The sequence below is a fragment of the Pezoporus wallicus genome, unplaced genomic scaffold, assembly GCF_028554395.1.
Source record: "Pezoporus wallicus isolate ANWC-B61680 ecotype Strahan unplaced genomic scaffold, APGP_CSIRO_Pwel_v1 contig_7553, whole genome shotgun sequence".
In the NCBI taxonomy this organism is placed as follows: domain Eukaryota; kingdom Metazoa; phylum Chordata; class Aves; order Psittaciformes; family Psittacidae; genus Pezoporus; species Pezoporus wallicus.
This window is the reverse complement of record NW_026635101.1, coordinates 87,757-113,939: the sequence shown is the minus strand read 5'-3', so window position 1 is coordinate 113,939 and position 26,183 is coordinate 87,757. Positions and strand designations below refer to the sequence as shown.

The 26,183-nt window shown below is 52.0% G+C and overlaps 2 protein-coding genes across 4 annotated transcripts in view; one reads left to right on the top strand and one right to left on the bottom strand.

Moving 5' to 3' along the window:
* MEA1 (male-enhanced antigen 1) overlaps window positions 1-26,174 on the bottom strand; it is a 215,945-nt gene extending 189,771 nt beyond the window's left edge. Inside the window, exons 1-3 of one of the 2 annotated variants that reach the window (XR_008971424.1) lie at window positions 25,878-26,174; window positions 25,679-25,799; window positions 25,385-25,612 (exon numbers count right to left, since the gene is read on the bottom strand). Coding sequence is in view for 1 of the 2 variants with exons in the window: in XM_057402989.1 (XP_057258972.1) it covers window positions 25,449-25,612; window positions 25,679-25,799; window positions 25,878-26,117 (525 nt within the window). In the remaining variant the exon portion in view is untranslated. Of the gene's footprint in view, window positions 1-24,948; window positions 25,613-25,678; window positions 25,800-25,877 lie in introns of those variants that run through there. The other variant, XM_057402989.1, reaches the window with a different exon arrangement.
* Window positions 229-25,071, top strand: PPP2R5D (protein phosphatase 2 regulatory subunit B'delta). 2 transcript variants are annotated; one of them, XM_057402822.1, is made up of 16 exons: window positions 229-368; window positions 1,054-1,137; window positions 7,578-7,767; window positions 8,907-9,106; window positions 9,480-9,590; window positions 10,458-10,550; window positions 10,934-11,064; window positions 11,438-11,497; window positions 12,420-12,528; window positions 13,964-14,017; window positions 16,197-16,367; window positions 18,155-18,282; window positions 20,095-20,196; window positions 21,298-21,370; window positions 21,782-21,898; window positions 22,245-25,071. In XM_057402822.1, the coding sequence occupies exons 1-16, from the start codon at window positions 342-344 to the stop codon at window positions 22,380-22,382; spliced, it is 1,788 nt and encodes a 595-aa protein (XP_057258805.1). In that variant the 5' UTR covers window positions 229-341; the 3' UTR covers window positions 22,383-25,071. The 2 variants fall into 2 exon arrangements, with proteins under 2 accessions (XP_057258805.1, XP_057258796.1); XM_057402813.1 differs by having other exon boundaries at window positions 7,572-7,767.
* Window positions 26,175-26,183: the final 9 nt, after the last annotated feature.

Sequence of the window (26,183 nt, the reverse complement as noted above, 5' to 3'; positions counted from 1 at the left end):
CAGCTTCCCGGCGCCTGCCCCAGGGAGCTCGGTGCTCACTCAGCAAGGCCTTAGAGCCGCTTCCCGATGGGGGGACCCCGGGGCACCGCCGAGGCCGAGCTGCCCCGGAAGAGCGGCTCGCCCGCAGCCCCGCCTTGCACCGCCCCGCGGGGGGCGTTCCGCGCGCGGCTCTGCCAATGGGAGAAACCCGCTGCTCTGCGTCAGCGCCGCACGGCGGCAGCGGCGGCTGTTGATAGGCAGAGCGGCGCGGCTGGCCCAATGGGAGCGGGGCGCTGCGGCCGGGCCCGGGCGCAGGCGGCGGCGGCGGCGGGGCGCGGAGCGGCCGGGGCCCAGCGCTCATCATGCCCTGCAAGCTGAAGAAGGAGAAGGTGCGGCGGGGCGGGATGGGCAGGGCTGCGCTGGGCGGCGGGTGTGCCCCCCTCCGTCCCTCCCGTCGGGCGTTGACCCGGTGCCCGCTTGCGCGCTCCCGCTGCCCTCCCTGCCCGCGGCCTATATCCCTCGGCGCGGACCCTCGGGCGGGGACGCGCGCGCGCGCGGGGCTGCGGCCGGCAGGGGGCGGGGGCGCGCGGGACGGGCGGGGCGGGTGGTGCAGGAGGGCGGCGGGGGCGCGCGTCGGTACCGGTGACACTCGTCCCCCCGTCCGTCCCGTCCCGTCCCCCCCCCCCTTTCCTTTCCGTGATCCCAGCGGGCGCAGCGCGGCGATGCCCCCGGTGCGCGAGGTACGGCCACACCCGCGCCCCGGCCCCGCGGATCTACCGCAGCCGCCGCTCGGTGCGGGCCGGGCCACGCTCGCCCGCTGCGGCCCTGGCGGTGTCCGTGCACCTTGCGGGCAGCCCCGGGGAAGGGCTGGGCGGGCGCGGGGGCCCTGTCACCCGGGGGCCATCGGGGCGGGCAGTGGTTCAGTCATTACCCTTCTGAGGGGAGGAGGGCCCGGAGCTGGGCTGCCTGCAGGGGTGGGGTGGGCCTGTGGCAGCGCGCCGCTGAACTCTGCAAAGAGCCGCCGTGATTCTGCACAAGGTGAAATGTTCTCTGAACGTCTTCTCGTCGTTTCAGGAGTCCCCGAAGTCTACCAAAAGCAGCACAAAGGCCGGCAGCAGCGGTGGCGGGAAGGATGGAGGGGCAGAGAATTCCGAAGAGGTAAGGCTTTCTCATCGGGTGCAGCAGTGTGCGTGAGGAGGAATAACATCTTCCGTTCTAACTGCTTCGTGCTGTTGTAGCACATAGTGTGTCACTGGGATTGTAAGGACGCAGAGAAAACGGTGGCCAAGACTAAAGTTAAGATGAAGTTAGTTCCCCTTGGAACTTGTCCCAAAGGAAATGATGGCTATGGAAGACAAGATGAGTCTCATGCCCTGCAGCCCTGCACAAAGAGGTTTGGCATGGAGCTGATGGTGAGCACCGCTCACAGAGGTGTGCAGAGGGTGACAGAGGTGGCTGCGGAGCGGAAAGAGCCACGGTTATCAAGAAGGAAGAAGCCTGACAGACAGGGATCATCTTCCTTGCTCCTGTCAGAGCAAAGCACAGTAAACTGTTGACACCTTGTGTCAGAGTGGGAGTTCATGAGGAGCAATAGAAAAGGAACATGTTCTTCTGAATTGTTTTCTGGGGGAGTGATATTAGGAAGGAATGGGTAGGACACGTGAAAGTATAGAGGTAAACTGCTGGAGATGAAATGGCTCTTTGATAGAACAGCCTTGTTGCTGAGCACATTACTCACAAGAAGGCACAGTCTGTATTCCCAGCTGTGCAGAGTCTCACTCCCGGTTTGATGTTGCCAAGCTGGATGTGTTAGAATAGCATCAGCAGAATGTGATAACATGATATGCTGTGATTAGAATTAACAAAATGTGGGTAAATAGAACTTTTCTGGTAGATTTGAGTATGTCCAGCACTCAAAACCAGCGTGGTTGTGGATTTTTGAGACTTGGCTCTGAAGAGTGTTATACGTGTGTCCAAGGGAGCTTGCGTGTGTGTGTGTGTCATTTATTAATACTACAGTTTGGCAAATGAGCTATGCCACTTCTGTGTCCATTCAAGCCTCTGTGCTCCAGTCTTGTCTGCAACACGTGGCATTTGTAATGTGGAGGACTGAGGATAAGAGACATGTAAGACTAAATCTGTAGATCAGTGGGGTGGTTGTTGTCAATAAATGGTTATTTTAGAGTCTCCTTCAAAGCACAGGCTTGTGTTTCAGAGCCTCAGAAGATGTCCCTGCTACCAGCTACTTGGTTTCAGGGTCTAAGCTATGCTTTTGGCAAACCTGCCACATGGCCAGCAAGAAATGAGAAGCTGAGTTTGCTTGCCTTGGAGCAGGCAACAGTTTTGCAGATCCTGCTTTTACATCCCGTCCTGATTTTGGCCTCTGCCCATTTTATTTTGTGTGTACAGCTGAAAACAGCTTGCTGGGAGAGCTGTCTGCCAGCTCTGAGGAAGTGAGAGGACTCCTCCATTGGCATCCTGGGGTCAGGCTTACCTTGTATTTATTTGGCACTCTTTGGCTGCTGAGCTCACAGCTCTGGGGAGAGGAAGGGACGCCTAGGGCTTGCAGTGCAAGGGTGATGGATAGCTTTTGAGAGAGCAGAGCAGTGATGACCCCATCCAAATCAGCACCGGGCTGTGGCGCTGCTCTCCTGATTGCAAGTGATGCAGTAAGAAAGAAAGAGTAGTGCAGGCTACAAGCTTCCTTCTGCGACCTGAGATGGCACGTAATGTCTGGTCATGCCTGGGCGCAGGAGAGACTTAGAAGTGATGCGTCTAACCTTCCCTCCCACAAAACATATGCAGCCACTTCCTCATACTCCAAAGAAAATCCAGCCCTTCTTTAAGATGGAAAGCTGGGTCTCCTTTGATCATAGGAACAGAGAGCAGAGCAGAAAGGAGCCACCTCTGCAGGGTGCACTGCCACTGGTCTCTTCTCCCTTTCCCTCTTGAGCTTGCAGTGAAGTTTGTTTTCTCTGGGTGCTTTCCTGTCTCTGGACTGCTCTGCTGCAGAATGGAAGAGAGCTCTTTGCTTGATAAGAAGAAATGTATGCCAGTTTGAATGCGATTTTCCTGCTCTTCAGGAAGAACAGAAAGGTATTTTGACTTTCACATTGGGGGACTGTGAGGAATTAGGTAATGTGTGCTGAGAGAGAGACTCCTTCTGTGTGTCAGAAGCAGGAGGTGGTTTGACTCATGAAGCACCAGGAGTGGTGTTGCCTGGTGGGGTTGATGGGCTGAGCCTAGCCTGGATGCCTCTGATGCCATTGTGAGAGTTTTGTGCCCTGTAAATTCCTCCATGGAGTTATGGTTGGTTGGTTGCCCCTTTTAGGGTGAAAGTTGTGTGCACCAAAGGGAATTGTCTTTTTTCTTCAGATCACAGTAGGTGCTTAATGGGCTTGCAGCAGGAGAACAGCATTTGAGCAGCCCTTTTCCAGTATGCACTTTCCTCTCTGCTCCTTGGAGCCCTAATTTATCTTGGTCCAGAAAGCTGTGACTTGTTTTGCAGGCAAGTTGTCTGGCTGGTGGAATGAGTCGTTTGTTGAAGAGCAGCTCTGGTCTGACACACCTGAGCAAGTGGAGCAGACAGAGACCTCCTATGGGGATCTCCCTATGGCTGAGGGAGATGAACAGGCTCGGAGCCAGTCCAGAAACCCTTAAGCAGAGTGCTTTGTTCTCTGCACTGAAGGAGCTTTTAGTGGAGCTGATCTGGAAGGGCAGATATGTTCAAAAGCAGCTGCATCCCCATGAGGGAAGGCAAGTGTTCGAATTCCCTCCTAAGTACAGGGGTAGCGTAGTGCTCTTTTAGATGCCCATCTTAGGGTGAAGCTGTCTGAGGTGAAAAGCCAGCAGAGCTTGGCTTTGGAGGGGAAGGTGGGTGGGGGCAGTTTACTCAGGAAGAGACAGGAGCAGGGGAGGAAATCATGAAAGCAGGGGATGGGAAATAAAAAGGTTTGTTTAGTTCATTCCCTCTGGAAAATGATGAAAATATGAATGGAGAGATTTCCTGAGTGTCTGTTTAAGGAGAAAGAAAAGGAATGATATCAGAGACCAAGGCAGATTGAATGAGAGGATGAGAAAGAGTTACTCTTCCTGACCAAAAAGCCTGGGAGAGGCAGCTGGGTGGGGAGGAGAGTTAATGACCTGGAAGTGGGAGCAGGGATTAGCAGCAGCAGTGAAGAGGAGTTGCGCTGCAGCCTGGAGGGCAGCTTGGAGCCTTGCTGATGAGATCTGCAGCTCTGGGAGAGGGTGCTCCTTTTCACTGAGCTGCTGTATTACGTGTTTTGCAGATATCTCCATGGGGCTTGTTACTGCGGTACCTGAAATTCATTATTCAGAGACAGGCGTTACAGTGTGTTGATGTTACTTGTGAGGCAGAGCTGGCTTTTAATAGGGCGCTGTGTAACAGCAGACAAAGAGAGCAGGTACTGACTTGAGGGATGGGAAGGGAAGAGTCATCTGAGGAGGAGGAGGAGGAGCTGAGAGCAGATCTGGGCTGAGGAGCTCAGCAAGCGGGGGATGCTCAAGGGACCAGTGAGGCAGAAGGGCTTTCCCAGTGGCGATGCACCCAGCTGTGGGAGGAGAGCCTGCAAAGGTGAGGTCATACACGGGCAGGAGAGCAGAGGAGAGGCTGGCACAGCTCAGGGTGGCTGAGGGGGGGGAAGAGAGTCTCTGTTCCTGGGAGCCCAGGGTGAAGAGAAATGACACAGAGCAAGCCCAGGGCCTGGGGCTCATTGACATGTGCCGGCAAGTTCCTAGCAAGGGAAGGAGAGGTGGTGGGGACCAGTGGGGAGGAAGCACTGTGGAGCCAGGGAGCCTCTGCTTGGGGGTGTTTGAACGTGGTTGTGACTGGGGCTGGAGGCAGGAGTCGCTGCTCCACTGCGGCAGGTGAGGTGGGGCTGCTGCTCTGTTCTCTGGGCAGCTCTTCACGGGCAAACTGTGTTCTCCCAAGCCTTGCTGTGAGGAGGTGGGCCTGAGCCCTGCCTGTCGGGAGGGCGCTGAGCCTCATCAGGTTGGTGTGCTGCAGCCATGGAGTGGTCACCTGGTGTTGGTGTCAGGGAGGCAGTCTGTGGGGTTGATAGCTGTGCGTTAAGAGAAAAGCTTTCCATTCTAGAAACAACCCTGTGTTCTCAGGGATGGAGACTTCAGGGGAGAAAGTGTTAGGAAGCTCAAAATGAACCTCTCTGGATTCATGAAGCTAAGGTAGGAGGGCAGAAGAGCAGGCCTGCCACAGGAGGCACCTCTTGAAAGCACGTGTTCAGCCTGATGTTAGAAAGTCCATATAGAAGTGACCTGAATGCCTCTGAGCACGGCAGCCCTCCCCCATCACTGGATTTTCTCTAGCAAACTCAGTTGTGTGATTTTTGCATGTGTATTTCTGTTTCTTGAGTAGTTCTATAGCAGCTAAACCTGAAGATGTGCTTGGTCTCTCTTCATGCCTTCAGCTGTTGAAAGCTGTAGAAGCTGGTGGCAAGGACTTTTCTAGAGCCCCGGTGAAGGCAGTGTGGCCACAGCCTGTTAGCCTGAGATACACAATACACACACCATACTCGGAACTCTGCCTGTGGCTTTTCTAGGTGTGTGGGGAGTGCACAGGCATATCCTGACAGCTTCAATCACCCATGTGTCCTGGTTCCATCAGTGTTCCCCATGAGGCTGCTGTGCATCTTTTGTTTCCCTCTGTACCATCTTTTCTCATCATTCAGAGTTTGCTTTTATTCCCTGTGGAAGGAGACTATGTAGAGGACTAACCTCCCAAAAAGCATGTGTGCAGCATCTGAGCGTCTCACATTGCCCTGATACCCAACCATCGGGGTGAGGAATGAACAACTCGTTCTTGGCAGGTTGTCAGAAAGGATTCAGCCTGGCTTAACTGAGTTGAGACCACTGTTCAGGATATCTTGCCTCCAATTTGTATCCTGGGCCTCCTTTGTCTGACATCACAACCTCATCTTGTTCTCTCCTCATTGTGGAACAATGCTGCTCCATGAAAGAAATCAGATCAAATCTAAACTGAAGAGAGTTCAAATCTTCTTATCTCCCCCAGCCTTGGCTTGGAGCTGAGTATGAAGCAGAACTTCTTAAGATTTCCTTCAAGCAAAGCCAGACCAGAACAGAAATGTTTCTGATTTCTGGTTCAAAGTAAGGGCTTGACAAAATAATTGGTGTTTTGTGTTGGGCACTGTTTTGCACAGGGAGTCTTTGCACAGTGTCTCCTTGTAGGCAGCTTTCCCTATTCCTACCTTGCTGTCTCCCTGCATGCTGTGGGTACAGTAACTCCTGCACTGTGGTGCTGTGCTTCACGTCTTTGGAAATCATCAGGCCTCAGCGCAGGGTAAGGACTGTGCAGGGCAAGCTGCAGCTCAGCTGCTGCTCACAGGAGGAGACTGGTTATATCTCATTTGGAGGAGAGCTCTAATGAGCTTCTGCACTGCTGGTGCTCTCCCTCAAAATTGGTGTTCTCAAGGGGTGTGTTTGTACTGCTGTGCTGTATGTGGCAGCTGGGAGTTCATGGGGGAAGGGAAAAGTGATGGCCAAGGATTTCACCACTTCTGCTCCCCATCCATCGCACTGTCCCTGTTGTGTCCTAAATAGGTTCACCTTGCAGCTCCTTGGCTTTGTGCACCAGTGGGAAGGATGTGGCAGAGCTGAGGAAGGGAGCGCTGCTGGGCTCACACAGCAGAGCCAGCGTAGGCTGAGTGCTGTCTGCAGCTAAGCCCTCTGCTATAGGCATCCTTGTGGGTTGTTGCCCTCTTCCACATTAAGTTTTCCATGAGTTGTGTTGGTTACTGAGCCATTTTGGGCCAGGTGGAACTGGAACCAGCAGAGCTTCAGCGAGGTCAGAACAGAGCTAAGCTAAGCAAACGCTAGCTTGAGTTTCTGCTGGAAACAAGAAGGTGTTTCTGAAGGGCTGATGTGGAAAAAGCAAACTAAGTCCAGACAGCAGCAGGGCTGAGACAAGGTGGAAATGGAGGGAGCAGCTAGGGTGGGTTGGGAAAGCCTAAGCTTTGGATATGGCCTGTGTGGTTTGTAGGCTCCTGATCTATGAGTGCAGCAGTGATTTTAGCGGTATTCACTGTTGCCTTCCCAGGACCATCCTGTCTGCTCTGTACTGCATGCTCCTTTGATTTTCCCAGGTGGTTTCCTGCACAAGGATAAGGAGCATCTCGCTAGTTTTCAGAGCTTGCTTGCTGTGGACTGGACAGTGCTGTGATCGGGGTCAGCAATACCCTGACTTTTCTGTTTGGGCCACAGAAAGTTCTTATTTCTGCTTTTATTTTGTGACAACAAACACCTGTCACGCATTGCAAGGCATGGATTTGCTGTCCATATCCCTAGAAGCCGCCGTGCCATGAAGCTCTGGTGTCTTTGTGATGCCTCACAGCCATGAGTAAACCCAATGTTCCCTTTGCAGGTATGATACAAATGGAACCAGCGGGTCAGGAGCCCTACAGGAGCGGATGAGATGCCCCAAACTGCAAGTGCAGCAGCGGAAAACGTGCCTGGTTTCTTCAGTGCACGATGCTGACGGTGTCTGATGGCTCATGAGGCTTGTAGCTGAAAGCTTATGGGTTGTTTTATTCTCTTCTCAGGAACAGCAGCAGCAGCAGCAGCAGCAGCCGCCAGCTTCAAATAAGCGGCCCAGTAACAGCGCTCCCCCCCCAACCCAGCTGAATAAGATCAAGTACTCCGGGGGACCCCAGATTGTGAAGAAGGAGCGCAGGCACAGCTCTTCCCGCTTCAATCTGAGCAAAAACCGGGAACTCCAAAAGCTCCCAGCCCTTAAAGGTAAGGAAGCTGCCCGGTGGGGTTGACCTGCATGGCAAGCTACACCTGCTCCAGGCAGAGTTTGGTGGTGTGACAGCTCTTCCCAATGTGACCTTGCCAGTGTCCTGCCAGCAGTGCAGCCAGGATGCTCTGGGAAAGCTGCTTGGCTTGGCAGTGGGTTGAGGATCAATGATGGATAGCCTCAAAGGAAAGGAGAATGTTCATTGTGAACTTCACTGTTTACCTTCCCATTTGAACTGATTTAAACCCTTGTGTTAATATGTGCTTAGGATTGCCTCAGGTTCTTCAGCAGGTTGTGTAGGAAGGTGGTGAAGTGCAGAGACCCTTGTGCAGTCTCTTGTTTCTACATCCACCTGTTCCCTGGAGAGGACCAGGACTTCTCCTCCTCCTGGTGTTTCCATTGCAAATTATGGTAGTGCTGTTGAACTTGTCCACCTTCAGGCAATTACCCAACATTAGCAGTTAGTCTACATAATGGTGCAATTAAACATGACTTAAGTGTGAACAAGGAGAAAGCATTTTCAGCAGTCACTCAGCCAGACCCTTTGCTGACATTGCCCACAGAAACAGGCAGGCCTTTTTGGAAGAGCAGCTGCCTCACAGCTCAGCAGCCACTCTGCAAGCAAAAGGTTGTTTACCTGACTGGCCTTAGCAGTGCGTAGTTCCCAATGGCAACATATCAAAAAGAGAATGCTGTTAATATAGGGCCTCTGCTACCTTGGCCCCTCTCTTCTGGGCTGCTCTCTGGGAAGAGGGTTAGCCTGCAGTGTGCTCTGTCCTGCTCCCTTTGTGCCTGAGGTGTAGGGCATGGGTGTCCCTGGTCTGCGACGGGAGCTAGTTGAGTTCTTTCTCCAGTGCACCTTGTACTGCAAAGGGATCAGTGCTTATCAGATCAGAAACGGTTAGCATGTTTGATATTGCCTTATGGGATAGTTGCTCCAGAGGCCTTGCAATCCCTCTGTCTCCACTGTCCCATCTCCGTAGCAGGGATAACACTGCTTCTGCCTCCTCCCACCAGCTCAAGGGGGACTGTGACAGGGAAGGGGGGAATGCAGGGCAGGGAGGAAACCACACTGGTACCTGGGCAAACCAGGAAGATGTTCTCCGTATCTCCAAGGCATTCCTGCTCTCTCTGACAGATGCTCCTCCACATGAACGAGAAGAGCTTTTCATTCAGAAGCTGCGGCAGTGCTGCGTGCTTTTTGACTTCATTTCTGACCCCCTCAGTGACCTGAAGTTCAAGGAGGTGAAGCGAGCAGGTCTCAACGAGATGGTAGAATACATCACTCACAACCGTGATGTTGTCACTGAGGCCATCTATCCTGAAGCTGTTATCATGGTAGGACATGGGGCTGCTGTGTGTGTCTGTCAAAGAAATGGGGACTGTCCAGAAGCTTGGGTGGGAGGAAGAGATAGGGATTTGTCAGGGAGAAGTCTGACCCCAGTTCTACGCATTCCTTATCATCTGCCCAGCCACAGAAGAAGAAGCAGAGGGTAGAGGGTGACGCTGTCTGGTGTCAAGGGAGGTGGAAGCTCTCTCTCGTTGCAGAGTTCATATGCAGACTGTAACCCTGCTGCCTCTAGAGAGGGGTCTGTCTTTGGGCACAGCTATGGCAGATCACAGTCTGTTGCTCTGCAGTGGAGAATTAGCTATGGGAAGCACCACTGTGGGGTGCAGGGCTGTTACTGACACACCTTTTCACACACCTCAGTTTTCAGTGAACCTCTTCCGGACGCTCCCGCCATCATCCAATCCCACAGGCGCGGAGTTTGACCCTGAGGAAGATGAGCCTACACTAGAGGCTGCCTGGCCACACCTGCAGGTGAGGAGGAAGAGGAGTGGGGGTAGACATCTGGTGGATGGTATCTCCAGGGAGTCAAGAGTACACGTAGTGCTGGTGCCTGCAAGGGGTCCTGCTGTGGGGACCAGGAGAGGCCAGGCCTGACACCCATGGGTCAGAGGTGGCTTGTAGGCAATGCAGGCAGCAGGGGTGTCCTGGAAACAGGCTGATGGCTGTGTGCCACGTTCACCTGCAGATGGCTGTAGTTCCACGTGGCCCTGAGGTAGGCTGGGAGTGACCTGAGAGGGAGGGAGCTGTGCTGTATTGCTTGTGTGAGAAGCAGTTCCCAGCAACAGCAATGTCCCTCCTGAAGGCTCAAGAGTCTTCTTCTGGGCTTCAGTAGCAGTGGAGATAGCATCCCTGTCTGCTTCAATGGTCCTCTCCTTGCCCAGCTCCATGGGAGGCACATGGAGGAAGAGGACTGCTTAGTGCCACAGCAAAGCCTGTGCTTGCACCTCCTAACATCTCCTATATGCTTCTGTAATTCAGTTGTGTTAACTGGGGGCAAACATTTGACCAGAAAAGACAGGGAATCATAGAATCTTGGAATGGTTTGGGTTGAAAGGGACCATAAAGCTCATCCAGTTCCAACACCCTGCATGGGCAGGACCACCTTCCACTAGACCAGGTTGCTCCAAGCCCTGGAGCAGTTATGAGCCACCATCAGAGCAAGGGCAGCTGAGTTGATCCCACTGAGTGAGGAAATGGGTTCCTGTGTTTTCTGTGCTCCCATTCAGGCTTCCTGTCCTTTTCCCACATCCTTAAGGAGAAGGAAAACCTTTAAAACCTGAAGTAAACATTGGTGAGAGGATGGGGGCATTTCTGAGTGATCTTTCCTTCTCTCCATAGCTGGTGTATGAGTTCTTCCTCCGGTTCCTGGAATCACCTGATTTTCAACCAAACGTAGCCAAGAAATACATCGACCAGAAGTTTGTACTGTCTGTAAGTAGTCCTTGCCCCTGCCCCTGTGCACCACCTTTATGAAGGACACGCAGCAGGTTTTGGTCCAGGTGGTGTTCAGACAGTCCAGCTTCGTCAGCAGGTGCTTGGTGATGTGGGTTTTCTTTCTCCCTTTGTTTAGTCTTGACCGAGCAGCCAGAATTCTCTGTGCAGGGCAAGTGTGGTTGAGCTGTAGTCACTGGAACTCATCTCTCATTGTCCAGATGGAGGGGGGCGCTGGGGCCTTGCAGGGGAAACCTTGGGGGGACACAGGTTTGTAGAGTGTGCAGGCCATCACGGTGCCACTGGTGATTCCAGCTTGTGTTGCTGTTAGTTTTGTGCAGGCTGGCAGCAGGCACACATGGACTGAATTTCTCTCTCCACAGCTGCTGGATCTCTTTGACAGTGAAGACCCCAGAGAACGCGACTTCCTAAAGACTATTCTGCACAGGATCTATGGGAAGTTCCTGGGTCTGCGAGCGTATGTGAGGCGGCAGATCAACAATATATTTTACAGGTGAGATGTCTTGTAGTGTCACTGGCCTAGTGAGTGAGTGGGACAATCAGGGAGGAAAATTTGGGGCACTAGGCTGTGTGTCTCTGATCCATACTGTGATTAGCAAAGTGACTCAGTTATGTCACACTACTTTAAGAGCAGAAGGGATGTGATATCACTGTCTTCAGTGCACACAGAGCATGTGTTGGGATGTGTGAGCTTTAGCTGATCTGGGGCCATGAATTTATTTGCTTCTCTCCCTTACACCTTGCCCTGTTGTCCTGGAGTTCTGTTAATTTGCTAGGAACCTCCCCACCTCCTGTGGTTTTCTCTCCTTTTGCTCATCAAACTGTATGCAGCATTTGGCGGTGACATCTCATTCTCTGTTCTTTAGGTTCATCTATGAAACAGAGCACCACAATGGGATTGCAGAACTGCTGGAGATCCTGGGAAGGTAAGAGTGCTTCTGGAAGTCCCAAAGGCCCCACAGTGAGTGATCTCCCAGCCCAGTGTGCAGCATGAGCTGGCAGTGCCTTCTTTCAGCAGCCCTTGCTGAAGAGGAGCCACCTCTTCCAGGGGATATCAGTCCGACACAGCACAGAGCAGAAATACTCTCCAGCCTGTTGGGAAGTGTGGTAGCCTTCTCCTCAGATGCAGTACTGTGAGCATGGAGGATTGCTCCACCTCTCATGCACACTGAGAAGAGACAGTTTACAGCTTCTATACCTTTATTATAGACATATTCATCACAATTCCATGCAATGCTCACCCAGTTTCCTCATTGCCTATGTAATCTGGGAAGATAAGGCCATGGTGCAGGCACTGTGGGTTTGAGGAGTGGTCTCTGGGAGTCATGGTGGTCATTTGGGCAGAAATACCCTCACTGGTTTTATACTTCTATGGAAGTCCATTAGGTAAGGACACTGAGTGTGTGTTTAGTCTTGCCAGTAACCTACATGTTCTTGTTTGGGCTAATTCATGACCCTGAGAGGCTTCTCTAGCAGTTTTCTTTCACAGCCATTTGTCTGTTTCTCGGGTAATAAACCTTATTGACAGGAGGAAGGCCTGCAGTGGTTTGAGAAAGAAATCTGGTCCTCTTGTTGCATGACTTCCTTATCTTGAGAATCCTTGCATCCTTTGTCCATGTCTAAGTCTCAATACACGATGAAAAGCTTGTTTAATTCTTTGTCACTGTTCTATAAAGTAAACTCCGGCTGAGCATGGTGTGCAGCTTGGGCCCCAGTGACCATGCTTCTGGTGGGTGGTTTCTCCAAGTGACTAGTGAAAGCTAGGGCAAGCCACTGATTCTTTTGAGGTTAAAGATACTGTGTTTTTGCTGGGTAAGGTTTGTTAATGAGACTCTTGTTTTTTCTCAGTATAATCAATGGGTTTGCTTTGCCTCTGAAGGAAGAGCACAAGATGTTCCTCATCAGAGTCTTGTTACCCCTGCACAAGGTGAAGTCTCTCAGTGTTTACCACCCACAGGTGAGAAGTGCTTCAAGTTATATCCTTCAGAAGCTGTTGTTCAGGCTTGCTTATAGCTATTTTCGGATCTTCTACAATAAGGTGATGCACCTGGTTATGAGAGAATGGCTGTGCACATTGTCTATTTGGAATTAAGTAAAGTATTTGACACTGTCTCCCAGTGGTCTTCTAGAGAAACTGGCTGCTCATGGCCTGGATAGGTGTGTTCTTCAGTGGGCTGGAAACTGGCTGGATGGCCAAGCCTGAAATGTGGTAAATGGCATTACATCTACTTGGTGACCAGTCACTAGTGGTGTCCGTCAGGGCTGGGGAAGGCTCTGGGGGGACCTTTTCACTCTCTGCAGTTACCTGAATTGAGGTTGTAGTGAGATGGGGGTCAGTCTCTTCTCTCAAGGAGCAAAGGATAGGACAAGAGGAAACAGCCTCAATCTGCACCAGGGGAGGTTTAGACTGGATATTGGGAACAATTTCTTCCCCAAAGGGCAGTCAGGCATTGGAACAGGCTGCCCAGGGCAGTGCTGGAATCACCGTCCTTTGAAGTGTTCACAGACTGTGTAGATGAGGTCCCCAGTGCCATGGGTTAGTGGTGGCCTTGGCAGTGCTGGGGAATGGTTGGACTGCATGATCCTAAAGGTCTTTTCCAACCTCGTTGATTCTGTGGTTCTGTGATTTACTGGGCTGCATGACTGGTGTACAAAGCGCTTGCTGTGAGATGTTTTGGGCTCTGCATTAGTTCCTGTCTGTGACGGTTTGTCCCAGCCTTGTGGTGCCCTGGCCACACGTGTGCTTTTTGCCACTGGCTGATAGAAGGGTATCCTGCCATTTCCTGCTGACTTATTGCTGTGCCCTGCTTTGCCTTTCCATGCTGGAATTTTGTGAAATACTGGGGCCCCGCTGAAACGTGAGTTGAAATTGTGAGCTGCAGTCATCAGTGTGTGGTGTGTCAGCTGTTAGTCACCACTGAGATATGAACAGAAATCCATGTGCTGGGCTGCAAGACTGATAGATTAATTGATTGCAATTTGGAGTACATAATAGAAGAGAAGATCAGGACTCAGGCTAGGAATTGAAAAGTGTGGGTACTGAGCAGTGATGTCTGCTCATCCAGCCTTGTTTTTATGCAGCAGGTCTTTCTGATAGTCAGGTTTGTCCCTTCCCCTTTTTGCAGCTGTGCTGACATTTGAATGTATTAGCTGGGGGCTTCTCTAGGTGGCTTAAGTTTTATTCTTTATGCTGCATGGATGTCCTGAGCTCAGGCTCTGCCTGCTTGGGCTTAAAGCCTTCACTTGCCATCAGAACTGGATTCAGAGCTGCAACTGCACTCGTCACGCACACTGTGAAGGACATAATGTGACTTTCAGCCTAGGGTGGTGGTGGCACTTTAGAGTTTCCCAAGTGTACCTGAGATTAATCTTGCCATGTTTGCTTCCTACAGTTGGCGTACTGTGTTGTACAGTTCTTGGAGAAAGACAGCAGCCTGACAGAGCCAGTGAGTAACCTCGCTTAACCTTTCTGTGTCAGTCAAACCCCAAAAGCTTTTCTGCTTCTTTAGACTACAGCAAGGGTGAAAAAAGGCTGAAGAAACTGAGAGTCAGCTGGGTTGTTTACTGGGTTTGCCTTGTACTGTACAAGCAGAAGGGGCCATGCTGCTTATGTGCAAGTCTGAAAGCTTCAGGAAGGTGGGCTATAGTCTTCCTTTGTGCTTCGGATCTTGGTGTAGCAGAAGGAACACTATACCAAGCTGTCCTTCCAGGGCAGAGCTTTCAGCTCGTGACAGATGCTGCAGAGACAAAACACATGGCCGTGTGGTATCTGATGGAACCAGCATGAGCTTGTGGGGGCCCTGAAACAGTGATAGTTCACTCTGATAGTTCACTGTGGGGATGAGGTTAGGAACCTGGGACACAAAGGTCCCAGACAAGCCACCGTTCCTTGATGAAAGTATTCTCCTCCCTGCTCTTGCATCAGTTTGTTTCCTCCACAGTGTTAAGACTCCTTATAGATGCATTGGCCTTCAGGATGCAGTGCTGGGTAACAGACGGATCCAAAATGTGTGAGCAGTGTCGATGGGGAGCTCACATATTCCAGTTAGCCCAGACCTGCAGCGTTAACCAGGCTATGTGGCAGCTTGGCAGAGGGTGCAAGCAGGAGACGAGTGTTTCTCCACCCACTGCAGGCCAGGAAATGTCTTCTACAGTGCTGAGCTTCACAGCCTCAAAACAGCAGATGGCCAAAGAACACATGCTTGTGTCACTGTATGAGGGAGCACCAGAAAGTGTGAGCCTTCTCATGAGTAACACTAGCTGAGGTCGTTCTGTTCCCTGGCTGAAATGTGCGTGCTGGTGGTGAGCCTGGCGGTGCTCGGAGGAAGCTGGTCAACTGTTGCCAGCTTTCTGGCTCTTCAGCTCTGCGCAGTGCTGAAGCGGAGCTCCCAGCTTTTCCTTTAAATGTGAGTCCTCCATTTCCTGTGTTCCCAGAAGCCTGCTCTGAAATAAACTGCATAGAGTAGCTTCCTGATCATGCTGAGTACTTCCTATGGCTGACATCCAGCCCAAAGCCTCCTGCCAAAGCACTTTCTGTAGGGTGAAGGAGAAGAGAGACAGAGAAATCTGTCAATACTTCTAGGATTCACTTTTCAGCCTATTGAAACAATTAAGCCCCATAGGTTGTCACTGCTTTCTGGGTAATGGGCCAGTGGCCCCTGAATTAGAGACCCAGACCTGGTTTGATGCTGTGGAAAGCAGTGGGGTGACCCAGTTTCAGTGGGTGTTGTGTTGAGTCCCAACCAGACGTGTCAAGGCTGTATTGCCACAGGTTGTGTCCTGTTGAAACATCCTGCTTGTGAAGGTTTTGAATAAATGGAAAGAGGCCAGATCACTCACTAGGTCCATGCTTGCTTTGAGTGGGCCTCCCAGGAGCTTGCTCAGCAAGGCTTGACGTGGTAGCTCTTGGTTAACAGCAATCTGAGTGACTGCCAGGTGAGCAAGGCCTCAGATGTGCTCAGTAGTGGCAGAGAAAGACTCGACACACCTCGCACCGCCTTAGCTGTAGGAGAAATGATGTCTGAGTCACTGCAGCTGTCTGAACGGCAGACCTGAGTAATGGCAAACTCTGAGGGTACCAAACTGTTGGCTGAGAAGCCTGGAGTTGGTGGCAAAGTAATGCTCAAGATGTGTTTAATCTTGCTGTTGCATTGCCCACTGCTGTCCCTCCACTGCTCTAAACTTCCTCTTGAGTGCTGGCTTCAGGATCAGGTTGCCGGAGTACACAGAGTTTGAAAGAGCAGCTCCTACCCAACTCTGCAGTGTGTTGAATAAGGATTCTTCAGTGACCTTCTCCATAGTGTTTCCAATTTTATTAGTTGCTCTCTTCCATCAGCCATCCCACTCTGGTTTGAGCCTTCCATGCTAAGCTGTCTTTGGGGGAAAAAGGTGGTTCTAAGCTTTGTGATTGTAGTACAGAATCATAGCAGCCTGTGCAGTGCTGGTTAACATGGCAGAGTTTGGGTTTTTCTCTTCTTTCTTCCCTGGTAACCCCACCATGACTTCCTGAGAAAGTCTCATCTGTAATTTGCTTCCTTCTGATGTTGCGACCAGACCCTTAAAACTGTATTTCACAGCTGGTGTTAACTGTCAGCCTCTAACACTGTCTCTGTATCCTTCATTGAGGTGATCGTGGGCTTGCTGAAGTTCTGGCCAAAAACTCACAGCCCCAAGGAGGTGATGTTCCTGAATGAGCTGGAGGAGATCTTGGATGTGATTGAGCCATCTGAGTTTGTGAAAGTCATGGAGCCCTTGTTCAGGCAGTTGGCCAAGTGTGTCTCCAGCCCACACTTCCAGGTGAGTCGCAGCTCAGGGAGGGGACAGGGCACCGGCTTATAACCCACTTTGCATGCGAGGGTGCCACCACAGCTTTTGGGCTTGTCTTTGTGGATCATGGAGGTGTAAGCAGGGTGAGTATTGGGGTGACATGTGGTGGAAAGCGGTGAGAATCCTCACCACAACCACAGAGCAAGCTCATCCAAAGAGAAAACAAAGCGGATCGGTGGAGCCCTTCCTGCTGCTCTCTGCTTTTCAGCACCATCTACTGCAGCAGCTGGAGCTGGAGTAGAGGTGGTCTGCCTCCTGTTTTGGCTAGCAGACATAGAGGAGATCCACCCAGTGTCATCATGTTGCAGTAAGACCCAGCTGGCTGCAGTTTTGGAAGGAGGCCAACCAAAGAGCCAATGTAGAGAAGTTATGTTGTATTATTCTGGTGCTGGTTGCAAAGGGTGAGGTGTACTGAAGAAATGCCAGAGTCTGCTTCTTCCTTGTTCACACTGAAGGGGACTGGCTGTAGTACCAGGCTAAAACAATCTCTGTGGCTGGTAGTCAAGGCTTAAAATGTCAAGGGTGGTAGGACAGCAGTAGCTCCTAGCAGGTGTTCTTGGCTCACTGGTTTTGGTTGCCATGAAGGGTGTCCAAGAAGAAGATAGCTTGCTGGTGAAACACAGGGCTGGCCCAGGTATGGCTGGGGTGTGAAATAGTGACATAGCCCCCTCCTGGAGTGAGTGTGACTGCACAGCGAGGCACACTGGCTTCAGCCTGTCTTTTGGTACAGAGAAATACAGAATTGTGCTTACAAGCCAAAAATGAGGTCAGTCTAGTGTATGTAAAAGATCACTGTTTCCTGGAAAGGACTGGGGAGCCTGACAGAAACCAGCTGGATGTGGATTACTGGTGTGGTGATGGGAACCAAAGGACAAACGTGACCTTTGGGTGTGGAAGGGCTTACAGTAGGGAGCTAAGGAGCTTAAATAAAGTAGGGTAAAGGCTGGAGGAGAGGCATCCTGTACTTGATAGCAGCCCTCAGCTGCTGCCAACTCTTTAAAAAACATGATTGAAAACCCCAGAGAAGGTGCAAAGACTTTGCAGCCTAAGAAAATTAACCCCAAAGGTGCCCCTCATGGTCAGGCTGAAGAGGCTCCGTGTCTGCAGCTTGTCTGAGAACAGAAATAGGAGCTGGCTTCTTGGTAAGTCTGAACATCTTGGTGGGGAGAGTTTTCTCTGAGTGGATTGTGTGTTAATCTAGCAGACAAAGGCTTAACAAGATCTAAAAGCTGGAACCTCTTCCTGGTTTTTAAGCCATTCTCAAGCTAGTGCTAAATGCAGGAATTAGCTTGGTGGTCTGCATTACCCAGATTTGTGGTTAAATATGAAGAGCTGTGGTTGAATCTATCACCATGTGGAAACTTGTTAGACTTGTTTGTCTCTTAAGAGCGGGGTGGCTGCCCCAAGATTTTCCATGTTTTCAACCTTACAATGAGGGGATGAACTGTGGGCCTGGTGACTGAAGCATGCTTGAGAGCCTAGAGAGACTGCTGTGGGGAAGGCCAGAGAGGAACGGAAGGAATGGAGCTTTACGGAGGACAATCTGAGGAAATGAAGGAGACTTGGAGCTAGTCTGAGCTGGGACATGGAGTGGGTAACATTACTGTCCTCAAGTCTTGTGTAAAGGGTGTTGAAGTCATCGGTGCTCCTTGCCTGGGTGGTGGCAAGCTCTGGTCTCAGCACCACACAGTCTCCCTGTGCGCCGCCAGTGTTACTGGAAGGAGCCTCTCCAAGTTTGGCTTTCTCTCCCACTGCAGGTGGCAGAGCGAGCACTGTACTACTGGAACAACGAATATATCATGAGCCTAATCAGCGATAACGCAGCCAAAATCCTCCCGATCATGTTTCCAGCACTCTACAAGAACTCCAAGAGTCACTGGAACAAGTAGGTCTTTCCGCGTCCCCTGGCACTTGCTGCCATGCATACAGGATCCCTTGACCTACTACCAAGGGGTCAGTAGTATCAGCATGGAAAAGTGCCACCACAGACCTCATCGACATGTTTCTGCAAGGAGTCAGGACCTGCAGTGATCTACCTTGGGGCCATTGAGTCTACCCAGAGTCTGATGCCTGCATGTCACTAATGCTGCCAGTCTCTTGGAGGTGTGCAGGAAGTTTTCCAGCTGACTTCTGGCTGCTTGTTAACAAAGGATCACCCATATGTTCTCCATGACCAGAGACTTTGGCTAATGTAGTGTCTTAACTTCCTGAGTACAGGAAGAATGGAGACAGCAGAACTAACCAGGCACATGTCCCATGTCAAATCATTGCCCTCTATGTCTGATTCCTCAATACTAGCCTGCTTTATGGTTCTCCCATCAACTTCTTTTCTTCTGGCTGCTGCTTCAGTTGACTGCTTACCTGGCTAATTCAAGTTGTAAAACTCCCTTCCTTTTAATGAATTAGCTGAGAATACTCAGCCCACAGCTGAGATCCTAAAATCTTTCAGCAGAAACTACAAAAATAAGAATAAAGTCATCGTCCCCTATTCTAGAGGGTGGGAAAAAATGGACAATAGTAAATTCTAGGGAGACTGGGCAACTCCAGAGCTTAGGAGGATAGTCTGGTACCAAAGACAGGGTTGCAGACATGTTGCAGATAGGCACATGCATGCAGACATATGTGGTGTGTGTGCACAATATGCATATGTGTGTGCAGACAGATGCACAGTGACACATTGTCAATGTTGATGGCCCTTCTGATCAGAGTTCAGAAAAGGACTTTCATGTTCTTGTCTGAAACCCTTCACCAGTTCTGTTTCCTTCTTGCCCCAGTCAAAGTTCATGATTCTGCTGTTTCTGTCTTTCCTTCTTATCTCATTCCCAGTGATATGCTAGAAGTCCTGAAGGTGTTTTCCTCTTATTTCTCCTTGGTTTAGCCCTAGTAACACGTTTTAGGCCAGGTTGAATAATTCATATTGTCCTCGTCCTTCTCATGGCTCCTGTACTCCAACACTTGGTCAGACAGCCTGTGTAAAACTAGCAGGGCTGTAGCTCTTTTCTTTATTCCATCTGTAGAGGTGGTGAGGCACAGAGCTCCACGCACTGAATCTCTCACCTGTTGCCTCTGGGTCAGGTATTTCAGAGACAGCTTTTTATTCCCCATGAGAGTCCTTGTACCAGAGGGAGCTCATGCACAGTGGGACCTATCTATAAACTGCTGACAAAAGTCAGCTTTTCTTCTCTGGTATTCTTTGTGCTGGTTCCCACCTCTGCAGGGGCTGCTGAGTGTTTGTGTTTATAGCAGCTCAGTGACAAAGCTCATGAGCGAATGCAGGGCAGCCCAAACCAGTGACTGTGTATGTGCAAAGTGACCTGTGGGAGGCACTAGAGCTGGGTTAGGTAAAGCCCTCTTGAGAACAGCCCTGTGCAGGTCTCTGGCATCCTTTTCAGTTTTTAAATACAAGAAATAAACGTGTATTTTTGCATTCATTAGTCTGAGCACAGTAGAGCAGACCTGCCCCAGTGGTATTCTCTTTATTCTGTGTTTCTTTTCCCCTGTGCCATACTCTTCTGTGTTTGTGGAGGGGGTTTTCCCATGCTAAGAGCTGGCAATGTGTGAAAACCTTTTGTCACATTGCTGTAGTACGTGAATTGCTGCTGCTGTTAGCTCTTGTCTGCACTACTGGTGCTAACTCAGGGCTGACGACCCGGAGGACCCCACCATGACTTGTTCTTCTTTCCCCATTTCTTTGCAGGACAATCCATGGGCTGATATACAATGCACTGAAGCTGTTCATGGAGATGAACCAAAAGCTTTTTGATGATTGCACGCAGCAATACAAGGCAGAGAAGCAGAAGTGAGTACGAGATTCTTGCCAAGTAACTTGAGCTCATGTTGGAGTCTCCTTGGTGTACAGTAACAGATGGTAGATGCCAGTAGGCAGAGGGGAGATGGAAAGGTGGTGCAAATCATGCTGTCAAAAAGTAGGGTCCCTCACCAATAACTCTGTGGAGGGATGAGAAAAGGTAAAATGCGTGCCCTCATAAAAACCCTCTTAGTTCTGCTGGAGCAGGTAGTTTGGAAGAGAGTGACTGAGTTTTCTGGGTCATGAGGAAATAAATGGCAGTGTAGAAGATACTCAGCTTTGCAGAGATGTTTGTGCTCTTGCCAGAGGAATCCTGCTGCTTCAGAAGCACTTTTGTAAAGAGCTTTGCTGTGGTGAGCACACTGCATTTTCAATTTCCCAGTAATAAAGGTGAGAAAATACCTGGAATTTCAAAGAGCAAATGATGGGGATAAAAATCTGAGCTCAGCAAGTACCAGTACCATGATGCTGCAAAGAGGAAAAAGCTCCACTTTTTCTGCTTCCTTGTGCTGGTTTTGGTGCCTTGTGAGCCGAGATAGTTCAGTAAGCAAGAAGGAAACTATTTTCTTTCCCTAGGTCTCTTTTCTGCTGACTTAGTGACATAAAGTAGTGCTGCTCACTCCTGGATGAGCCAAGGGGGCCACAGAGGTGGCAGTGGGGGGAGCAGGACTAACCCTTCCGGTCAGTGGGGAGCTCTGGGAGACGTTCAGTTGTTCTTGAGCACTACAAGGTGATTGCATTCAGCTCTGGGGCTCCCAACACAAGAGGGACATGGACCTGCTTGAGCGAGTCCAAAGGAAGGCCACAAAGATGTTTTCTGCTTGTGTTAAGATGATATTTTTTCCTCTCTCCAGTGCTTCTCTGACCAATTATGCTTCAGAAAACCTTGTGTTGGGTTTTTATCAGGGTTATACATTTTGCTCTCCTAGATAACCAGATTTGGTAAGATGTCAAAAGCAAACTGAGAGTCTCTGAAGGACGGAGCAGCTCTTCCCCCTCGCCTGCACTTTCCTGCTGTCTCTTGCTTTTCCTGTGAGTGAAAGATGCACTTTCCCCAGGAGTTCACACTTTGTGCTATCTCTCTCTCTGCAGGGGAAGGTTCAGGATGAAGGAACGAGAAGAAATGTGGCAGAAAATAGAGGAGCTGGCACGGCTGAACCCCCAGGTGGGTAACAGCAGGGCCTAAGATGAATGAGACAAGAATGTGGGGGGTCTTGACCTACCTTCTCAGCTTGTGAAAGCAGGCTCTAGCACCTGATCTCAGTCCTGTGCACGCAACTGCAGTGGTGGTCCCTCCCTCCCAAAACACAGGGTCGTGGGGGTGCTGGTCATGTAATGCCTTATAGGGAGCAGGTACATGTTTATATGTGTATGGACTCCTCTCTCAGCTGTGGCTGTACACACATGGTGCCATGGCTCCTGCACTGGGTAGGAGAAGATGCTCCTTTCCTGTCTGTGTACCTACTGCTATCTCTGTGGGTGCCAGAGAAGTATGCTGTGCTGTGTTAAGATGCTGGGGGAGAAGGCTTGGTGTTGGGTGGCATGCTGATTCTCCAGCTGTCTGTGTTGTCTGCAGTACCCCATGTATTACGCACCTCCACCATTGCCTCCTGTCTGCTGTATGGAAACGGAGACCCCGACTGCGGAGGACATACAGCTACTGAAGAAAACAGTGGAGACAGAAGCTGTGCAGGTGTGTAGGTGACATGGGGCCTTCCACAGCTACTCTCAGACCAGAACAGTCAGTCCAGGGTCCAGTTTCCAAGTGTTCTGAGGGGAAATGCCCCAACTCTCATCCCTGATCTTTAGATACCAACTCGTACTCTGAAGAGTGGGGTTTATCTCACCTTCCCGCTCTGGAAAAAAAGTGCAAGTGGGACTTCCCACCTCCTTTTGGTCTGTGTTTGGCTCTCAGCCTGTTCCACAGCATCTTGTGGTGTCGCCCAGTATATCCCAGAGCAGCTGGAGGCAGAGCATGGTGGGGCTGGAGGCGAGGAGGAGTTTTCTGCTGACTCCTGACTCCTTTGGTTTGTCTGCAGATGCTGAAAGACATTAAGAAGGATAAAGTTTTGCTGCGCCGGAAATCTGAGCTTCCTCAGGACGTCTACACTATAAAAGCCCTGGAGGCCCACAAGAGAGCAGAAGAGTTCCTCACCTCAAGCCAGGAGGCAATCTGACAGGCTCAGGAGCTGGCTCGGGAAGCTCTGCCCCATCCCTTTCCCCCAGGGGTCACGGAAACACACTCAGTTCTCATGTATAACTAAGGAATGAACATGGTGAGCTGTGCCTGTCCTCCACTCCATCTGCATCCCTCCAGGGTAGAGCTGGGTTTACGTTATAACTTGTATCTTACCACTGTCATGTCCTTCTGCTTTTCCTCCTTTCTTCTGCTTTTCCACCTTGGGTGTGTGTGCGTGAAGGGAGCCTGCCTGCCCTGCCATCGTGTCAGCCCGGGTAGGAGCTGCTTCATTCCCAGCTGCCACCTGATCCTTACTCTGCCTGGAAGCCAGACCCCACTGCCCTGGCTCTGCATTGGCCAGAGGTGACCGCGTGTGGCTCAGCGTGCTGCTGCGATCCCCAAGTGCCAAGGCTCTGCCGTGCCTGCCCTGTGCTGCCTGTGCAGCCAAGCCCTGCCGTGCTCAGGGGTTGAGCTGAGCATGGGGCAGAGTTTTGGGGAGGCTCTGCTGCGTCTCTGCCCTGCCTTGGGGTGCAGCTCTGCAGCTGGAGGGTCTTACATACACCAGAGATGTCTGCTTCCACCTTTCTTTTGCTTCAAGCCCCTTGTTCTGTTCCCCTGTCAGTGGAGTGGGGGTTCAGTGCTTTGCCACCCCCAGTAAAGCTGGGTGCAAGCACTACATACTATTGCAGCCCTCCCTTTAGAGCATCCTTAGAAGCTCTCCTGTGGGAAAGTGAATTCCTTCAGCTGTTTGTGTTGGTCCGTACTGACTTGTCTCCATCACGGTGTCTTGGGTTAATTGTGGGCCCAGAATTAGCTTCCTGCTTTGTAGCAGATGTCAGCCACTGACTTTGCTTTCTTCCTCTACCTGCTCAATTAAAATACTCCTGTAGCTCTCCCTTTATTGCTATAGCTCATCCTTTGCTCTGCAGTGGCCAGGGTTTCTAGGAAGCTTGTGCTGCTAAAATAATTTCTGCAAACTAGTGGAAGCAATGGATACACATCACGGGGCCAGGCTGAGTTTCTGAGTATTCAGTTGTCTCCTCTCTGTGATCAATGGCTTGGTGCTACTGCTGAACTGCTTCCATGGGTGCTCTGAGAGGAGTCCACCTTGCCCTGTCACTCTGGCACCTGCTGTGGCAAGAGGCCCTTGTTAGTTATCGTACGGTGCATCAGGGACTTCTTGTGCTAATTTAGCCTTTAGAGCACACTTGGGTGCTACTGTTATCCAGCTTTCTCCCTACCTTTTTTTGATGCAGACTCAGTGCCAGGCCAAGGTGCCACCTCAAAGGGGCCAGCTTGTGATAGCAAAGGGAGTCTTCCTCACTTCTTACCTGCTGCGCCTGCTTTCTTGACACATCAGCTTAAGTGGGCTTGCAATAGCTTAGGGGGTCAGTGCTGGTCTGATGCTGCTCTGCAGCACTGTGGGATGTTGCAGAAGGTCCTGGTGTTATCTTCTGTCCTCACCAGTAAACCATTCCCAGGTCAGAGGTTCGTCCCCTCTACTCTTACTGCTGGTGTGCAGCACATCTTTCCTCCGACCCAACCAAAGCTGGTTTTCCCCCGTGCATCCTGCACCCCGTGCCCCCTTTGCCTCTCAGTTCCCCACAGTAAACATGCCATCACCTCTTGGGAGCAGCTGGCGAGCACAAGGACACGCGAGACCACCCTCTCAGCCACACAGGGCCCCACCACCTCCCCTCCGCTTCGCACAACAGGCCAGTTCATCAGGAGACTTACCAAACACCTCAGGGAGGTTATTACTTATTTTGAACATTAGTTCAAGCTCATGGTCAGCTGCCAATCAATTACCTCATGCCTGGCACAGCATGTAGACGTGCTCTGGGTGATGCTGGATGGCACACAGGAGCGGCGGGCACCGCAGGGACAGGGGACTGCTCAGTGTCCCCTGCAACAGGGCTCGGGCTGGGCAGGTTTCCTCCCGGGGCAGTACAGGCTTTCCCGATCTGTGTGCTTTGCCTTGCGTTACAAGCCACCACCTCCTTTTCCGTGGAGCCTGCGCACTGCTAGGCAGCAGCTGCTCTTCCCTGCCTGCAGAAGGAGCAGAGTTGCGGTGCACAGAGGCTGTCGCTGCCCTACCGATGGTCCGTCTCTGCCGACAGCCCCTGACCTGTGGCCAGAGGAACGGGCCGTGGCAGGACGGGTCCATGTCCTGGCTACATGCTGTACAGCTTCGATGTTCTCATAGCTTTGTGTGTCTTGTTCTGGGTCAGGGAACTTCTGCTTATCACCATTAGTTTCCTGCCTATTCATTCCAGTGTCCTGGACACCTAAGAAGGGGACCATGTGAGAAAGGGGGGAACGTGTTCGCCCTCCCCACCACGTGTACTGCTCTGCGCAGACCTGTGTCTGCCACGCTGCGGCTGCCCCGTACTCAACCTTTGGGTTCTAGCATTAGTGCTGCTCATCTCTGCCTCTCCCCACGTCAGTCAAATGGACAGAACTGGAGCTGCCTCTTCCACTTCACCTGGCGCCCTCCTCCCAAGGGAACAAGCAAAACTAACTACTGCATCCACCCCCGGACACAAGTATTAAGCTGCTTACAGTTCATATGTACATATGGTGTACTTTATTTTCAGTAGAGCATTACATAGTATGAAAGTGTTGGATTTTGTACAGATGTCCCTGTATGTACAGAACTAAATAAAACTGATCTCTTGGAAAGACAACATTGGACTCCACCTCTGCTATTCCAACACACAGCCCCCAGCCTGGGGGGTCAGGCTTTAAGTGTGGAGAGGGCTTCCAAATCCAGTGTTTGTCCCAAGGAAGCCTGGGCAAAGTCAGCCAGGCCCCCTCCCTCCTCACACACACTCAAAGGTACAGAAACCCATGGCCAGGCTCCTCGGAGGCAGAGGAAACCAACACAAGGACATCACAGCAACTTACGTGCCAGCCAGAACCAGGAAGGACAAGCACGAAGGGAAGTGGGACAACCTGGGAGGTGGATGTTGGCCGGTCCTGTCGATGCCCAGCTCCAAAGCAGCGGGTGCTGCATGGCAGAGGGAGGGCCGAGGTTGGGAGCCCCTGCGCCGCAGAGTGCCCATCACTTCCACTCGGGCCTGGGAGCGCCGAGGCCGTGTCGGGCCTGCAGCGTGCGCCGCACCACGTCCTTCCACTGGTCCTCCGAGATCTGGCTGGCCCAGGCCGGGATGCCCAGGCTCGGGAGCTTCACGCCGGCCATCGTCCTCTTCACCAGCTCCACGTGCTCTGGGAACAGAGAGGCCGTGAGGCCGCGGCAGGGCACCGGGAGGGCGCGGCCGGAGCCGCCGTTACCTGCGTCCATGGGGATGGAGGTGCGGCTGCTCTGAGCCGCGCCGCCTTCCGCCGCCGCCTCCTCCTCTTCCTCCTCGTCCTCGCTGTCCGCCGGCGGGTCGGGCAGGTGCAGCCTCAGCATCTGCAGCGGGAGGCGGGCAGCGGGGGTCAGGCGCGCTCCGCCGGCTCCCCTCAGCCCCGGCCCGGCGCTGGTCGGTACCTGCAGCCGCTCCTGCAGGCCGGGGCCCGCCTCAGCGGCGGGGGGAGGCCCGTCGGCAGGGCCCTGCTCCGGCTCCTGGCTCAGCGGCTGGTACAAGTACCCGCCGCCTCCTTCCTCTTCCTCTTCCTCCTCCTCCTCTTCCTCGTCTCCGCTCCATCCCGCCGCGCCGTCAGGGGCCTCCGGCGGCCCCGGCTCCTCGGGACACACCCGCTCCGGTCCCATACTCCGCGGCCCCGCCATGCACCGGGGGAAGCCCCGGCCCCTCCCGCCGCCGCCCGGAAGCGTCGCCGCGGGGCCCTGTGGGTG

What these genes read in the sequence shown, in the direction of transcription:
- PPP2R5D (XM_057402813.1), top strand. Translation starts at nt 342, where the DNA reads ATGCCCTGCAAGCTGAAGAAGGAGAAG. An exon ending in GCAAGCTGAAGAAGGAGAAG is followed by an intron (nt 369 to 1,053) that starts GTGCGGCGGGGC and finishes TCGTCGTTTCAG; the next exon opens with GAGTCCCCGAAGTCTACCAA. An exon ending in TCTCCAGCCCACACTTCCAG is followed by an intron (nt 16,368 to 18,154) that starts GTGAGTCGCAGC and finishes CTCCCACTGCAG; the next exon opens with GTGGCAGAGCGAGCACTGTA.